This window comes from Aethalodelphis obliquidens, unplaced genomic scaffold, assembly GCF_003676395.1.
Source record: "Aethalodelphis obliquidens isolate GAN/ISIS:26980383/991018 unplaced genomic scaffold, ASM367639v1 scaffold20, whole genome shotgun sequence".
Taxonomy (NCBI): domain Eukaryota; kingdom Metazoa; phylum Chordata; class Mammalia; order Artiodactyla; family Delphinidae; genus Aethalodelphis; species Aethalodelphis obliquidens.
The window spans coordinates 15,802,347-15,820,746 of NW_020837964.1; the positions used below are offsets into that span (position 1 = coordinate 15,802,347).

Sequence of the window (18,400 nt, forward strand, 5' to 3'; positions counted from 1 at the left end):
AGAAGTGGAGTAGATTTTGCCAGGCCTTGAATCTGGGTTATACCCATGGGACATTAGACAGCCTGATGCAACCAGAGGCTTGAAAAGTGCTTGAACACTGAGGCTTGCCCTCTTTTGCTCTTTTTGGAACCCAGCCACCATGTGAAGAAGTCTAGGCTAACCTGCTAGATACTGGGGACATGTAGCTGGTTACCCTTGTGGATACCCCCTATATGCTAGACATGTATGTGACACCACCAGGGACCACCAGGCCTCAGAAAATCCTCCAGCTGACTGCACCATACAAGCAAAACTGGGCAAATCCAGCAGAAGAACTTCCCAGCTGAGCCCAGCCCAAATTGCCACCCCCCAGATTGGTGGGCTACTAAATGATTGTTGTTTGAGGCCTCTAAGTTTTGGGGTGTTCTTTCATGTGGCAAAAGCAAACTAATATATTCTGACGAAGAGGTGTGGAAATCCATAGAGAAAGAGCCACCTTACTTACACCTTATTATAACAGAGTGATTCAGAGTACGGGCTTTGGAGACAGGCAGATGTGGTTCCAACACTCGCATGATGTGCTCTCGGGCCTCTTTGGTAAAAATGACAGTACCTACTTCATAGGGTTGTAATGAGAACTGTGTCACCCAGCGTGGCACATTGGAATTAAGATAATTTGGGGATAGTTTATAGAGGAACAATTGTATTTACAAAGGTGTGGTCAGGGTTCAGGGACCCACAAGGGAGAGTGCAGTGCCCTGGGGCCATGTTATCACCGCAGGTGTGAAGAGACAAGGAGGTAACCAAGAGCTGGAGACACAGCAGGCAGGATCAAGAGGGCCACCTGGCAGCAGCCATGACCTTGAGTTGAGAGACGAAGCTGCTCCGCAGTGACACGTCTGAGAAGGAGCTGGAGGAATAAAAACTCTGACCCACACTTTTTCCTCCTTATTTCCTGCCAGTGTTCCTTGTTGGCCAAATCCAGCTGGGAGCCACTGGACATACCGATCAGCCTCCTGTGGCAAAAAGTAAGGTGACGAAGGAGGGAGAGTAGATCTGGGGCGAATAATGTGCATCAAAGAACTGAGCATGTACCTGACACCCAGTAATTATGATGAATTATCATTCATCTATAAACAAGGTCTGTAAGAGGCAGAAAAGGAAATGAGTATCTTTTGCTAGGGTGACCTAGAGAATGTTCATGGACAAGATATGCTTTGGAGGGATTGGGAAAATAATAACAAAATGATAAGAGCAAATATTTATTTGGAATTTACTATGTGCAGGTACCATTCTTTACACCTTATGTATGTTAATTTATTTAATCTTCATAACTATCTTATGGGGTAAGTACTATTATTATCCCTATTACACAGGTGAGAAATTGAGGCAGAGAGAAGTTAGATAACCCAACTGAGGTCACACAGCTAATAAGTAAGGGAGCCAGGATTTGAACCCATTTCAAAGGCAGTGTGGGGCGTGACTATTTTTTTTTTTTTTTTAGGCACAGAGCTAGAAAACTCTTATAGAGGAAGTAGGATGTTATCCAGATGGAATAGAGTGCGGGGTTTCTGCCAGAGGATAGCAAGAGACAGTCTGGAGAGAGCGAGGTAAAGACCAGACTACTGGAGACCAGAATGATAGGCTGAGGAATTTGCCTTTATTCTGATGAGTGATGGGAAGCCACTGAGGATTTCTGAGAAGAGAAAGGCAATCACAGCAGAGTGCAAGGAAGATAAATCTTTGTGCGGCATGAAATTAACAAAGCAGGGAACAACGGGAAGCCAGGCAACCAGCTAGAAGATACTGCAGTAGTCCAAGCACCAGGAGATGAGGGCTTAAATAAGATGACAACATCGAGATGAAGGGCAGGATGTTGGAACTGCACGCAAGGGAAGGCTCAGCAGAACGAGGGGACTGAGGAGCTGGGTGTGTCAAGTGGTGGGGGTGCTGGAGAAAGAGAAACAGGACAAGAGGTTTGGGACCCAGGTGAAAGGGTCACGATGGTATCAGATGGACCACTCAGCCACACTTAGTGTACAAGTTGAGAAAAAAGTGTACGTCATCCAGTCTTGCGTTTTTTCTAGTTATAACACAAATGCCATGAAGTTGTACCAACCCCTAATCAATTGCAAAATAACAACTGGTTTTGCAATATCAGCTCCTGGCAGATTCACTGGTGAGGCTGGAATAAGGATGGGGAGGAATTCAAGGACTGCCCCCTGTAGTGGTAAGAGACCAGGGTTGCAGGATATTGTGAGATTCGTTCTGGGGAAGCTGGAAGGATGCTTGGTTGCCCGGAGACAATGCTGTCCCCACGGCAGCCCTGGGTTTCCTGCAGTCCCAGATGTATCTTATTAAAAGGAAAGAGGGATGGCTGGCTGACACATTTCCCGAAGTGGCATTTTCAATGTCCCAAGTCTTGGTAACTTGTTTATAAGTGGCACTTACAACATACAAGGGAATGGGGAAAGTGGGGAGAGGAAGAAAGTTCTCCTAGGGTCTCGAGCACATGAGGAGTTGATCTTGACTCTATGATTTCAGCTCGTCTAACAGACACGGTGTGCAGAGCCTCCTTGAAATCCCCCTGAAATGAATTAGCCTAAAGTAAAAGTAGGTGTTTATCTCAAGTCTTTGCCTCGAATAGCTGACTACCTGTTGGAAGAAGGTTCTGATCGATGCAGACCAGAGCAGCCGTGCGTGAGCTGTTACACAGCGGTTAGTATTGATCAGAGCTAAAGGCTGCCGATAGGAATGTGGAGTGAACTGACAGGCAGAGAAGAGGGAAGGAGGAGGCAGTCTTCGCTGGTGGCAGCCGTACAGAGGAAAGCCGATAAAAAGTCAATTCCACTTAACTGAATGGCTGCTAACTAAATATTTTTGGGGCTACAGCCTTCCCAGGTAGCAGCTGGAGCATCTCTGTTCCAGAACTGAGATATCAAGCAAGAGCTGGGCATCGACAGGTGAGATCACAGGGCCCTGGTGATGGATGGGGGAAGAAGAGAGGCCCCCGAACAGAGGGATGGGTGGCCCTGGTCTTGACTGAGCTGACTGGGTGCACTGGAGGACAGCCATGGACCACGGAATGCTGCTGATGGGAAGGAAAGGGACAAGAGCCAGTCTGGGATTTGTGACACAGTCTCTGATTAATTAGTTCATTTAAAACCTTGATTCTTTTCTCTGCACTTAAGGAGTATTGAAACTAACTGCTGCAGAAAGAGAGAGTTGACCAAAGGCTGGTCCGTTCACAGAGAGAGGCAGAATGGTGCAATGCTGAGCTGCTACGAGACTGGCTTTGGGAGATTCGGTGCTCACTGATAACTTGTTTTCTGAACTTGCACGTGCTCAGGATTGCGCTTCTCTTTCTTGAATTAGGTATGACTATGTAACTTGTTTGGGCCAATGAAATGTGTGTCCCTTCTGGGTGGACATTTAATTGCTAGTGAATAACTTTCCTGCTCTTCGCTTGCCACTGTGATCATAGGTGATTGTGTTCATATGGATAAGAGCAAACCCCCTGGAATGTTAAGCTAACACATGGATAGTTGTCCAAAACTGCACTGCATTTTGTGTGAGTGAGGAATGAACTTCGATTACGTCATGCTGCTGAACTTTTGGGCCTGTTTGTTACCCAGCATAACCAAACCCTTTCTGACTGGTACAGGGGGATTTTGGTTTTTAGAATCCTGTGTCTACCAGTTGCTAGTAGTTGTGTGATTTGGCCCATTGCTTAATCCACCCATATCTTGGACTATGTATATAAAGCATATAAAAATAGTAACAACAACAATAAAAATTATGATGTATTGAATGCTTACGAGGTATAAGCATGGCATAGGCTCTGCTTATATTAATTCGTGTAATTCTCAAAGCAGCCCTGCAGTAGGATCTATTATTATCCTCATTTTACAAATGTGGAACCCAAAGCTCAGAGAGGTTAAAAGACTTTCCCATGGTCACACAGCTTGTAAATGACAGGCTAGAATTCAAGCCTAGGCAGATCACTCCACAACACTTTTTCTTAACCATTTTCCTACCTACCATTTTCCTGGACCTCAGCTTAGTCGCTTAATATATAACAGGTCTCCCAGTATAGGCTCGGGAATAAATTTACCAGTTGGCTCACACTCAAGCATTCTGTATGGGAGGAGAAGAGAAAAATGTGGCTAGTATTTCTTTCGCTCTCTCACTAGTCTGTCTACACCATGCCTTCCCACAAGTCTCTGTGAGGTCTGAGCCTGTCTGGAATAACCTTCTCCATTTTTTCCCTCAATCTTGGGTTTTTCTAAGGCTCCAGATCAATTCCCTACTCATTCATGATACAAACAAAGAAACTCCTTATCAGTGGAAGAGACTGAATGGACTTCTGTCAAAGGATGCCATTCTGAGGAGTTTCTCATGTATAAAATGGGGGTAATAACCCCCATCTCACTGGGTTGTTATACCATTTTTTCATCTGTTTTTTAACATCATATTCTAGGTTCTAGACACTGTGTTATGTGATTTTATATGTGTGTGTTTGTACACACACATATAAAAGATCTGTTTATCTATCTATCTACCTACCTATCTATCTATCTACTTACCTACCTACCTACTTAACGATCTATCTTTTAATCTTCACAGCAATCCTAGGAGATAGATAACATGTCCATTTTACAGATGAGAAAACTGAGGCTCAGAGAATTTAAATACTTTCCCAGAAGTCACTCAGCTAGAATGAAGGATGGGGAGCTAGTTCAAATTATAATCCCACAGCCTGGTCTTTTTTCTGTTAAACTCGAGTACCTTTCTCCCTCTTGCGTAGTTAAAATAGAATAAGAAGTTAAGATTCTCTTAGAGTACAGGGCCTGGCACATAATAGCAACTCAAGAATTGGTAGCACGAATTACGGTTCATTCATAAACATTTATTTATTTATTTGTTATTTTACTTTCCTTTATTTTTTTGCTGTGTGGCTTGTGCAATCTTAGTTCCCTGACCAGGGATTGAACCCAGGCCATGGAAGTGAAAGCAATGAGTCCTAACCACTGGACCACCAGGGAACTCCACATAAACATTTATTGAGCAGCTTCTATGCACTAGGTAGTGTGCTCCAAGAAATTCCTAAAGGAATTTTTCAAGGAATTTGAAAACAAACATATAAGGAAATCATTTCCTGTCCCTACTGCCTTTCAAGACACTCTTGGGCTGCCCACAGCGCCAACTCCTTAGAAAGCACCAGAGGGGATCCCAGGCCAAACGAGTGATGGGATACAGGGAGTGGCAGCAGCCCTCATCATGCTGGTGTGCTTTCTGAGTGGGTCTGGGTCCATAACCTGCCTGCAGGCCATCCGGGTAGCTGTGTAGGGGTGCGTGGAGTCCCTGGAGAGCAGAGCAGTGCAGAGCAGCTAAGACCCTGCTGCCTGCTGGGCACCTGCCATTCAGCATCGCAGTCATGCCTCACAACAACCTTTGGGATGGCGATGAGAGTTGCCTCATGTCCAAAACAGGACCGAGTTTACCCACGACACCACCCTGCCCTTTCTTTTTTTTTTTGCGGTACGCGGGCCTCTCACTGTTGTGGCCTCTGCTGTTGCGGAGCACAGGCTCCGGACGCGCAGGCTCAGCGGCCATGGCTCACGGGCCCAGCCGCTCCGCGGCATGTGGGATCTTCCCGGACTGGGGCACGAACCCGTGTGCCCTGCGTCGGCAGGCGGACTCTCAACCACTGCGCCACCAGGGAAGCCCTCACACTGCCCTTTCTTTATGACCTTAGGTGAGGAGAAAAGGATGGTGACGGAATTCTCTTTGATCATAGTTAGAATTTACCTGGATTGAAATGTAGATTCCAGCCAGCCCCAGGGGGAGGAGAAAGAGTGCTCATATTTCATCAGCTGAACCACCATGAGATCCCCAGGAACAAGGGGCCTGACACTACATACCTCCTGCCTTTGTGCCGGGGATCATGCCAGGCTATCTCCTTATACCTTCCCCACATCCTCCCATCAATCACTGACCCCACATGATTGACGAGAAACTGTCTCAAAGAGGTTAAGCGGTGCCTAGGATTGGTCCTTATTTTCTCCGTGCCCTTATGACAACATTTAATAATTTTTCTGAGTAACTGGCCCTTCTAAGTACCTTAATTAGGGAGGTCATCTTTGCTCTCTGCTTGTCAAACGTTAGTTACTTGAGAAATGCCTTCCATTTATTGATATATCAATGTATTGGGGTGTGTGTGTGTGTGTGTGTGTGTGTGTGTGTGTGTATGTGTGTTCATGTGTGCATGCGTGCCACCTCTATGCTTGGGTTCCTCTCAACCAATATTTTGGGTATATGCCGAGGGGAGTGTGCTCAAGCTATTTTGAGTTTCTGTACTTAACTCCTAGCAACTTTAATAAACTTCATTCCTTTAGGTAGTAGACTTAATATTTTAAGTATGGTTTTAATTACCATCCTTCTCATGTTGAAGGAAAAACTGGGAAAAGGTGGGGGGAAAATCTAACCTATGCGCATTGCCAGTGATTTCACTCTTTGTGAGAACGAAGGCCAGAATTCCAGAACACAGAGGCTAGAGTCTCTCTAAATTGTTTCTTCAGGCATGGGCACATCATGCTTAAATCATTTTGAATTTCGCTGGGTTCTATTCTTCCAGCACAGGCTGTAAACATTTATCTTTGGGCTTTCCCAGAAATGTGTCTTATGGAAGGGATTAGCTGTTTGCGCATTTAAAGTTCCGAAGGTGAACTCCTCTAACCTACCCCACATAATTAAAGTGGAAAATTTCTGGTGGAGAGAAAAAAAAAAAACCATCAGGGAAAATACCATGTTTGGGAAGAGAGCTGGACTCCTACGGTCTCAAGAGATGGCTCTGCATTCTCGGGCACTTAATTATAACCCATCTCGCTGGGCGCTCTAGTTCTTCCCTCTGCTCTGTCTTATCTCTGCGTTGAGATGATCAGCAGCTTGAGGGCGTGGCATTGGAGTGGGGAGAGTGGTTCGTTTTACGGTATAATATTTAAAACTGACTCAATTTTTAATGTGGAGTATACAAGGAAGAAAAGATCAAGTAACAAAACAGAGCAATAGTTTAATTTTTTCCGATAAATCCTGTCGGTATAAAACAAAACCAATGTGTGGAGCTGGGTTTGAAAACTCAAATAATACAGAAAAAACCAAAATGAACATGAAAACCCCCGCTCTTCTCACCCGCGTTTGGTTCTGCTCTACAATAACTATCACTGTTAACATTTTCTTGTGATTCCTTCCTTCAATATAAAAAATATATTCATCGGGGCTTCCCTGGTGGCGCAGTGGTTGAGAGTCTGCCTGCCGATGCAGGGGACACAGGTTCATGCCCCGGTCCGGGAGGATCCCACATGCCGCGGAGCGGCTGGGCCCCGTGAGCCATGGCTGCTGAGCCTGCGCGTCTGGAGCCTGTGCTCCGCAGTGGGAGAGGCCATAGCTGTGAGAGGCCCGTGTACCGCCAAAAAAAAAAAAAAAAAAAAAAAAAAAAATATATATATTCATCGTATAATTTTAGCAGCACCCAGAAAGCCCTCGTTTCTACCTATTGTCTGTCCTCTTTGCTATAATGGCTGATAGTTCACCGTTACAGATTCACTGCTTTCCATGTGTATGCTTAAGGTACTTCTTTGTTTTTAATTTTATTTTTATATTTTATTTTATTTTTTTTTGCGGTACGCGGGTCTCTCACTGTTGTGGCCTCTCCCGTTGCGGAGCACAGGCTCTGGACGCGCAGGCTCAGCGGCCATGGCTCACGGGCCCAGCCGCTCCGCGGCCTGTGGGATCCTCCCGGACCGGGGCACGAACCCATGTCCCCTGCATCGGCAGGCGGACTCTCAACCACTGCGCCACCAGGGAAGCCCTGGAGCAAAATTTGAACCAAGGAAGAGGCAGTCAGGTGCTCTCAGTGGAAGGCAGACTGCTCCTGGGCTAATCAACCTTGGTTTTACATGAAAAGAACCTGGGGTGCTTTAAGATGTTCAGAGTACTGAATCCCACCCACAGAGATTCTGGATGTCCTGGTGTAGGGTATGGTCTGAGCACCCCCTTGATTCTAATATGTAGCCAAGGATGAGAATTACTGGTCTGCTCAGAGTAGCTCTCGGTAAAAGCATCAGGTGTGGCAAATTTACTTTGGGGGTCCTTGTACCCCAACTTCTGTTTTCTCTGTCTCACTGTCTCCAGGACCCTTTCCTATATCTCGTCCTGCTGGAACCTGCTTTCAAAGTGTTCCCCAACAAGGTATTAGTCGATAAAAACGTCAGGGTTTAGACCTTCCAGAAGTACATGCATTTTCATATGGGATACTTAAAGTCAAAATGACCTGGAGTAATCTAGCTATAGAGGGGTGAGAAGGTGGCTGAGATGCATTTGAGCCAACAGCTTTCTAGTCATCATCACTGTAGTAATAGTCAATACGTATTATGAGCAAAACACTGTTCTAAGTATTCTCTCTCCATATATAAATACATATCTTCACTCACTGAATCCTCCCAATAGCCTTATGAGACAGGTGGCTTACATTGGATAAACAAGACACAAGAGGGTTGAGTAATATATACAAGGTCCTACAGCCAAGAAATGGTAGAGCCAAGATTTGAACTCAGGAAGTCTGACTCCAGGTACCATCTTTTAACCACTCACTGCTCAAATGACCTCAATGGTCCCTACCAAGGGCAGAATGGAGTCTGAGGTCTAGTTTTGTTTCTCCAACAGGAGATGCTGGGGAGCTTCCCCTTATTTTTCCCTTTCAAAGTTCCTGAGGCAGTACCCTCTATGGGAGATTTTCATTGTTCCTAAATGTCGCCTTTCCTGTGAGAGGGTAATACTTCTCCTGCTTCGTCAACATCAGGCTTGGCCATGTGACTTGTTTTGGCCACCAATAAAATGTGAGAGGAAGTGATGTATGCTACTTCCGAGCAGAAGCCTTAAAAGTCATCATGTTGTTTCTTTTCTCCCTTCTAGCAGGATATTGTTTTGAAGCAAGGGAGGAGCTGCTCCTTCAGACCAGGACTCAGCATAAAGACAAAGTGGAGCAAAGATACAACCATGTAATTTAGATGAAATGGAGCAAGGCGAAACAGAGGGATTACTTTCATGTAATTTTGTACATGAAAAATGTATCTTCATTTTAAGTCACTAAGGCTTGGGGATTGTTTGTTAATGCAGCATTACCTAGTAAAAACTGACTGATATACCTGCTGAATATCAATATTTTTAAGCTCAAGTGCCAGAAATGCTATAAGGATAATATCCTTAAATAAGCAATAAAATACATTATAATTTTTCCAAGAAATATTGCAAATAGGCTCAAAACAGATTTCCACCTTCCACGAATACTTTTTATGCATTGACCCATCCCCATCTCAGAATGCTAAGAGATCTGAAGCATTCGCCTAGCTCAGTACATCCAGAATTCATTCACCAGCCCAATACTTACAAAGAGAATCAGAAAGAAAGGATGAAGTAGATTGAGTTATTTTAGGTTTGAGGGCATTGGATAGCATGGGAGAGAAAAAGTGTCTATTTTACTTTATAGATGGGAATTAGCGGCAAGACTTGATGAAACTCTCCCTTATCTGAGACAGAGAATGAAAGAATCCTTAGTATAAATTCTGTGTTCCATGCTTCAGAATCTGTTGCTCCTTTTAACTCCCAACTTCTTGCTTCGGTCTCATACAGTTTACAAACTTATGGCCCATGAGCTGAATGTGGCATGTTGAATCTTTTATTTGGTTTGTATGTTGTGTGGGTATTTATATCAGATTGATTGCCAACACTCAAAATTTGAGATATTTCAAGTAAAAAAATTGATATTTCCAGCTTCTCTTGAAAAATCAAAAATTCTGGTTACATTGGGCCTGGGAACCATTGGCTAGAGTTAAGCAGCAGCTGCCCTTAAGGCTGGGCGTGTTCTCCATAGTCCCCACCTCTCTTTACTGCCTTATACTATTCCCACTTCACTTATTTGTATTCTTTGCTTAATCCATGCAGCCACAGGAGTTTGCTTCTCTGGGGGTCAACTTCCTTCTTTTTCTTCTCTTCCCTTCTCTCCCCTTCCCTCCCCTCCTCTCCTTTTCTTTTTCTTTTCTTTTCTTTCTTACTTCTTCCACAGTAAGGAAGGAGATCTCTGGGAGCCCGTTTTTTGCCGCCCTGAGGACACTACTCTCTGCCTTGTTCTTAGAACCTGAAGTGACCCAAATTTGACAGTCCAGCTGTTTGGGTCCCAAAGAGAGTCACCTAAACTATCTAAGACCATTCTGGGGGTGGAGGGAATAGATGCTTCCCTCTGGAAATCCTGACTATGCTTATTCAATGGATTCTATAATATTTACTGATTTGCATACTTGTGTAGCTTGAAGGTCTTGAAGAAGCATAAACCTCCTGCCCACTAGATAATTCTGTTGCTTAACAAACCATAACAGCTCTGATTACATGCAGAATACTAGCAGTAAATGGTTTGAAAATGATTTTACTATTTTCTGTTATGGAAAACTCACTTGTAGGAACATTACGGAACTGTTTTGAAATATCTTTAGCCTTCCAAATGTAAAATCACTAGACTTTGATATTTTAGCAATTCCACGTTTAAAATATCAGAGTTAATGAGACCTGCATCTGCTTTATTGACACCTACACTGGAGAAAGTCATCCAACACCGTATGGATGAAGTAGTCAGTGGGTGGGCATTTCCAATCCTCTGGCACGCCCTTTTCTTTTTCTGCACCAAATTTGTTGCTAGACCAACTTCTCACTGACTAAAACTTCACACCAAGGCTCAAGGATTATACACCTAGGACTAGGACTGTGCAGATTGTGGTATGGACTGTGGGCATCAAGATGTACACTGGGTTCCCAGTAATAAGGTCATTCTGAGAGCTCTCACACCAGCACTCAGCTAGCAGTGACCGTCTCCTGCATGCCTTCTAAGGACATTAAGACTGGACATTTTATTTTGTTTCCGTTTTAGTTTATTTGAAGGTTTTATGATGTCTCAGTTGATTGACTTCCAAATAAACACGCTGCTTTTAAAAATGGCAAGTTGTTTTTATTTATTTCTTTTAGGTGCCCAGTGGCTTCAGGGTATATTAGGCAGCTTTGAATTATAATTAAAATAATAACTGTGGACCTAAAACAATAATAGACATTGAATTATGTGAACACCAAATTAGGATGTTCAGAAAATCTGTCTGAAGGAAACCAGGGTAAGCATGGAATTTTAAAAAGTTATCTTTGTGGCAATGTGACCAAAGGAAATTTCTAACAACAGCCTTGTTATTATTTTTTTGCCTTGTTTTGCCTTCCTACAAGGCTACTCAAATTTTTATTTTTTGTGTTTGCTGGACTTGGGGTGCGTGTAGGGGGTATCCAGTTCTTTCGGTGACCTTGTCATGATTTTACAGACAAGAGAAAATAATAAAACCTGCTTGTCATCTGAGAAAATCATTGTATTCTAATGATTTCTTGAAAATTTCTCAAGTCCACGGGCACAAGCAGTAGAAGCTGGCATTGTGCTTCACTGAATGCCAAATCCTCAGAGCGCTTCTGAGTTCCTCTAAGACACACACATCTGCCTTCCTCCATCTGTCATCTTAGCTCATCTTCCTCTCCCAACTGTTCTTAAATTAAATGACTACGTCTAAAGGGAGATTTTCTCGGGAAAGCTTATGAGAATTTGTCCAAAGGCAAATTAAAACATTGCAAGGTAATCACCCAACTCAACTCACTGCTTGGTGGGTCTCAGTGCCTTTTCTTACCCAAAGGAGTTCATCAACCTTTGGGCCCCATATGGAGGAAAGCAGGAAGAAAGGGAAGTCAAGGGAAAATGGAATCCACTGGCTGATGGTCAGAGTGTCAGGAAATGAAGAGTGTGGCAGATAGGGCTGTATCATGTGCAATGGATCCAAAGGCCAGGGTAAGAGGCATAGGAGCTAAGAAGTAAAAGAAAGCAAGCACCTAGTTCTAGACCCTCCTGGCATGATGCTTAATCTCAGGGATATGAAAATTCACCTTCTCTCACCCCCATGTCCCCAGAGATGAATGGATAAGAGTTCCTGCAATCATCACGGGCCACTAGGATTGACAGGACTCTTCAGCTTGGCTGGTCATTGCCCTTTTATTCCCTCGATGCTCCACGTGAATTCTTTCTTAACATTGGGTTGAAGGGGACAGCTTTCCCAGAAATTACAACTGTGGGAATTTATCCTAAGGAGACAACTGGAAAGATTCATCAAGCACAAGGATGTTCATTAGAGTATTGTTTAAGATAACATTACTATCCATCCGTAGGGGATTAGTTAAATGACTGACAGTACATCCAACACTGGAATGCAACACAGTCATTCAAAAGGAACATGCAAATCTGTAATGCACTGGTGTGTTACGTGTTTGGACAACATGTATAATATGATACCACTGTATCATGTATAATATAACATGTATAATATGATCATGTATATGTATCATGTATAATATAACATGTATAATATGATACCACTTATTTTATGATACCATAAAATAAGACAAATATATGTATATGTCTGAAGACCAGGCATCTGATAGGATGCCTTTCAGGTTAACAGTGTTTGCTTCTGGGTGGTAGAATTTTGGGTGATCTTAATTTTCTTTCTGCTTTGATCAACTGCTTGCACTTTAAAAAGAGATTATATATATGTTTTTTATAATCAGAAAAAAGCTTAATGTTAGGTGTATATTTGAGAGAAAAAAAGAGAGCAGCCTTGGTTAATGGCATGTGAGTATCTGTGCTGCTCCGCTAGCGTCTCCCAACGCCCCCAAAAGTCCCAAGGAACTGAATCCGTAGAAAGAGGTTTGGCTGGGTCATGATGGGAACAGAGAGTTGGCTGCCACAGTGATGCTCTAACTCTTTATTCCCAGGCTACTACAGTCTAATCTGATCATCACTTCCATTGGAACTTTATGCTCCCCACTAAACACTCCAAGTGCTTCTTCAGATCAATGCTTTCAGTTCATCCTCAGGTGACCTCTGTAAGGCAGAAGTGGGCAAGGAACATGAAGTTTCCTAGTCTGGGGACCTGAGACACTAGTGCCTATGGGACTCGAGGGAAACCATGGCACTGTTGAGATCAGCGTTCTGGTCCTTGCTCTCTCCATTGAGTGCTTCTTTGCCTAACCCATAGTGCCTCACCTTTAGCAATGAAAGGTAAAATGTTTGAAAGAATCTTTTTAGTAACTCAGGAGATGGAACGGAAACTTTCTGCCCTTTTGTGCATTGAGATGTTCAAGAACTGGATTATATCTGATGAGAGTGCCAGTTAGGAGAAATGTTTTTGGACCTTGGAAGGCTATCAGTGGTCCTGATTCATTCTGATGTTGCAAAGGAGGCTTCCTCCTGGACGTTTGGAGCCTGGGATAACAGTCTTATCCTACTATGAACCACTGCAAACAAGGCAAGGGTTAACTTGCCTGGGTCTCAACCTTTTTGTACATAAAACAAAGGGGGAGAGTGGCATCAGTCTTACCTGCCCCTAGGCATTCTTTGAAGGATCAAGCGATGTAACAGATATGAACGTCCTCATCTCTTTGACTTCTCTCTGACCTTCTCTAGAAGAGTTGGTTGCCCCCACCCCTTGCCATGTTCTTGTAATAGACTCCCAGTTATTCTATAGGTCTTGATATCTCTGCCTCCCCAGCAAGGCTCTGAAGAACAAAGTCAAGAATGATTCTGATTCAATACAACCCCATCCCAAGACCTAGCACAGCGCTTAGCACGCGGTAGTTTTCAATTAACATTTGTTGACCAGGTGAGTGGTACAAAAGTTTGAAACGCTCCTCCAGTGGGAAGCATTAGGAATTGCCACAGTGAAACAGGTGGAACTGTCCTCTTACTGAACAACACACAATTTACTATCCATTTTTTTAAAAGCCCCACACCTTCTCTCCAAGACTGTTAGAGCACGTGGAATAACAGTAACAGCTCCTGACACGTGAGTGATGATTTGTGTCAGGCACCGCACGAAGCCCACTAGGTGAACTTCATCATCTCCTTCTACCGCCCTCACTTTGAGGTGGGTTCTGTTATCAGTTTTCCAGATAATGATGCTGAAGCTCAGAGCATAGTTTGCTTGGAACCCAGAGAGAATCAGTCTGGAATCCATTTTCAAGCCTGAGCTCTTGACCACTTTTCCTTACTGTGTCTGAAACCAATTTGAACCAAAGATCAGGCTGGTTTAGTACCTGCTCATTTTCATTTTAACTTGGGATTTCTGTAGAGTTAGCCTCTTTCAAATGCTCTTGCAACCAGTCTGTGTTCAGCAGGTAAAACTGAACAAGGCCACTGGGAAGGCTTAGCTGGGCTGTGTTTCGTCCCCTTGCCTTCTGACAACAACAGTCCACCTTCAGAGCCTCAGCTCAAATGTGGTCCTTTCCTTTGTTCCTTAAATGTTCCCATTTTCTTTTACTTCCCTCTCAGTTTCCTCTTAACCAGCTGAGTGACAGAAACTCAATGCTGACCACTTCATTAGTCGACGACCTTGTCCCTCTGGCCTCCTGCCCCGCTGGCTCTCCTGGGCAGGTTGCCTTATGTCATAAGTCCTTGCTAAGGGTCAGGACCTTGGAGCCATCAGCACTGGGCATGTTGTTTTAATATATATCTAGAGAAATCAGGCCTGTCGGATCACATTAGGCCCTATTTGTGGATTGTACGCCAATCCCCACGGTGGAGATGAACTGTTACCTTTGAAATACAATCATGGCTGGTTAGCAGTGAGTACAGAGCATGGATTATATTCCATCAGGGAGGCCCTTCTAATCTGTCTCTCCCCTCATTGGCAGGGCTGCCCTTCTTCCTGTACAGAGAATATCCTCATGAACAGCAGTGTTGGAAAGGAGCAAGGCTAAGAGATACAGCATGTTTCTAAAACCAGATGTGTTAATGAGCACACGAGGGTCAGTGTGGTATGTGATAACTCAGTGTCGCGGGAGCCCAAGGTAAATGGGTGAGTCGTTGGTATGGCGCTGAAATTGCAAAGTTAGCAGCCACCATCGGTTGAGGGATTACCTTGTGGCAGGCATTGGGTTAAGCATTTTATACGCATTAGCCAGTTTGGTCCTCATAGAAACCTGCAGGTCAATAATACCATTAAACCCATTTTATGGATGAAGAAATTGAGGTTCAGAAAAGTCCAGTGCTTTGCCCAAATTCACAAAGCAATTAAGTGATGGGGGGTAGGGGGCAGATTCCAAAGCTGCTTCCAACCACCAGGCCACCATGATTTTGCCATGATAGTATGTGGTCTCTTCGGAGTGGGATTTTAGGTGGTGTTTCAAGAGAACCATAATGAAATTCCCCTTTCTATTTAGGGAGGGGCCCCAAATATCTCACTTGACCTAACAGAAGATTTGTTTTAAAACGGAGTCTGGGACTAAGCCAACCTCCCTTTTTTTTTCTTTCTTCTCTGGGATTGGTTTTAAACTCATTCCTACATCCCGTGGGAGTCTGGCTGGACAGATCCCTTGACAGGGGCTAGAAATAGCTCTCAAAGCCTATTTTTAAGGAAAATGTGATGTCAAAAAATGAGGCAGGAATGGACACCAAGAAGAGAAAAGAATACACCAGAATGGAGTTAAGGAGTGCTTAACCAGGAAATGCTCAGAGACAGGAAGGGTAGCAAGGCTGACAAAAAGATGAAAATTGGCAAAGATGCACAGGGGGGATGGAAGTGCTTTCCCACTTGGGCAGTGTATTTCTGTCATATTCCTGTGTTCTGCCCTTAGGAAGCTCAGCCAGGGAAGGTAAGTGCCGTGGTTCTGCTACAAACCCACTTTTCTATCTAGAAAAACAGGGCCTGACAAAACACATGCGGAATCGCCTGCTTGCCTCTTTCCTGGAACCTCAAGGCACAATGCAGAGGTGTCCAGTAACACTGCAATTTCCTTTGAACTGTTTGGTTTTGTTTGGTACTGTTGTCTGGAAGGTTAGTCTTTTTGACTGCGTTAACTCACCTGGTATAACATTTTCTTTCACTGAGAATCAAGAAGGCTGGAACTCACCTCTCTGACTCGGGCAAAGCTGGACATCATCCAATCATGCGCGGCTAGACTTCTGGAGGCTGTAAACGATATCTTCTGAGCTAGGGAAGAGAAGAAAGAACAAAAACACTGTTGGGGAGACAACTGGTGAACGTTTGTAGGCCAACTGGTGAATGAGAGACAGGATGAACCCATCCTTCTTCACTTATTTTTCTTGGGTAAAATTTGCATTTAAGGGGAGCGTTTATTAAAGTCGCCCCCACCTAGGCCACTATCACAGCAAATGTTCCAGCTACCTGTGTTCATTCCATGTTGACAGAGCTGGAGAAAAGCACATACTTTAACTGGAAAAGGAGTCTTTACAAATGCAACTCAGGGCGGCCGACCTCAAGACAGCATCTGATATTAATTAGAAATTATACAACGCTCTAAGTTGAACTAAAGAAATTTTGGTAGAAGGATCAGACAAGAATGAGGAAAATCGAAAGTGAAATCCCGTGCTGATTGAAAGAGGCTGCAGCTCCCGCATCTCTCCCCAGCCACCACGTTACTACCTGTCTATCCCAGGGAAAGTGTTCCAATGGTGTTAACTACTGAACACTTGCCTCTCTTTCCATTCCCCTTTCCCTGTGTAGCTGCGGTGAGTTGGCTGCCGAGATGTAGCCCTGAACCTATCCATCAAGTCTAGGGAAGAGAGAGTTAGAAAGGCAAACATTATCTGGGATCAATATCTTTACAAATCCGAAGGAAACCCCAGCTCCCGAAGGGTTAAGCCAGGGAAGGAAAAGCCATCAGGCTGTTTAGTGAGTTAATGTCTTTATTGATGGGGGAGGCCTTTAAGTCCCTAACAGGAAAAGTGGGGAAAGCGGCAGATTGTTTGGCCGGGGAGAAAGGAGAAGGGAAGAACATTATCTCTATATATGCACCATGCTCTCATTCCCCCTGCATTTAAACCCCTGAAATCCATGTAATGCACAAGACTTTCTGTAACCTTGAATACTATTCAGTACAAGGTGTTTTTCTTGCTCTTATCCCCCTCCCAAAGTGGAATCCACATCTTCCCCTAACAATTTTGCTATAATGCACATCTCAGGCTAATGCTTGCATTGAAGAGCACGTCTTAATTTAACAACTGTGTTATAAAGCACATCTCAAGCTAACTTTCCTAGGATGATCCATATTTCAACCTAACTACCCTGGCATAACACTTCAATCTAATTCCCCTACTGCAAAGTACATTGCAATCTAACACCCTCATATAAGGTACATCTCAGTCCATTATTTTGTATTTTGTAAGCCATATTTTGGTATGTCTTTTCCATTAAGGAGCAGAACTGTCTGGAGACAACAGCTATCCCTATGCTGAAAGCTTCCGTGGTTCTTACATCGTCCTTTGGTGACAGGCTGCTGATGGATATGCTTCTGAACTTTCACCTTTGCCATCTTGGGTTCAACTCTGGCTTGTTTCTGTACTTGAAGGCTTAAGCCTCCTGTTGGGAACAGGGGTGACCAGGGAGCCCTTCCTGGCCCTGATGGACCTCCTCTCATGCTAACCAGCAGGGCGGGCCACCTCAAATGATCAGAGTCTACCTCAGGAGAGGGACGTCTGAGGCCAATGTCGGGGTCAGGGGTCAGGGTGTAGCTGTTGGCTAATAGAGTGTGAGCTAACACTGTTGTCAAATTGCTGGGCTGAACGACAATGCCTGCCTCCTGCTGATGACCTTACCCCAGGGGAGGGGGCTATTGGCTTTATTGGAAATCTGCCAGTCTCAGAGGTGACGGAAGTGGCCGATCACGGCTAAAGACTGTTTGATTGTAGATGGAGAGCCAGTTCTGTGGTTGGTCCCCAACTGAAAGGTTTGCAGAGCTGCTTATTGATGGCTGAGTTTTCCACATATGATGGATTTCTCTTCTGTTTCACAAGCAGCTGTGTTACCGTTCAGTTGTGGAGGTGGGCTACAGTGGCTCGCGGACATGGGATTTTCCGGAATCGAGAGCCATGACAGGCGATGCTGTCACTGACTTCTGGGACGGCACCAGCCTCCTATTGCTGGTTGAATGGGTCTGATTGGTTCTTGAGAGGAAACCAATCCAGAATGAATTAACAATAGATGTAAGAGGTCCTTCTGTCCCACGGCATTTTGGTGAACATGAAAGAAGATGACGAACATGTGTTCTAGAAGATATTTAGTATTCCAACCATCAACATCTCAGCCTCAAATTTTCAACCTATCCCACGCAAGAGGAAGACATTAGATTTACCTACTGGTGGCATATAACCAAGCTAGTAGTGCCATTAAATATTTGAGGAAAAGGAGTTACTGAGGACTCCTGAAGTGTAGTATGAATTCAAGAGAGACAAGTACAGGAGGCAGAGAACAAAGTTTAGAGATAAAAAATGATC

At 44.1% G+C, this 18,400-nt stretch overlaps 1 protein-coding gene across 1 annotated transcript; it reads right to left on the reverse strand.

Moving 5' to 3' along the window:
- Positions 1–2,820: 2,820 nt before the first annotated feature.
- LOC113627386 (putative uncharacterized protein C16orf47) lies at positions 2,821–17,439 on the reverse strand. Its single transcript, XM_027119920.1, is given in 3 exon segments — positions 2,821–2,993; positions 2,996–3,070; positions 17,382–17,439. Coding segments are annotated over 3 exon segments (306 nt in total).
- Positions 17,440–18,400: the final 961 nt, after the last annotated feature.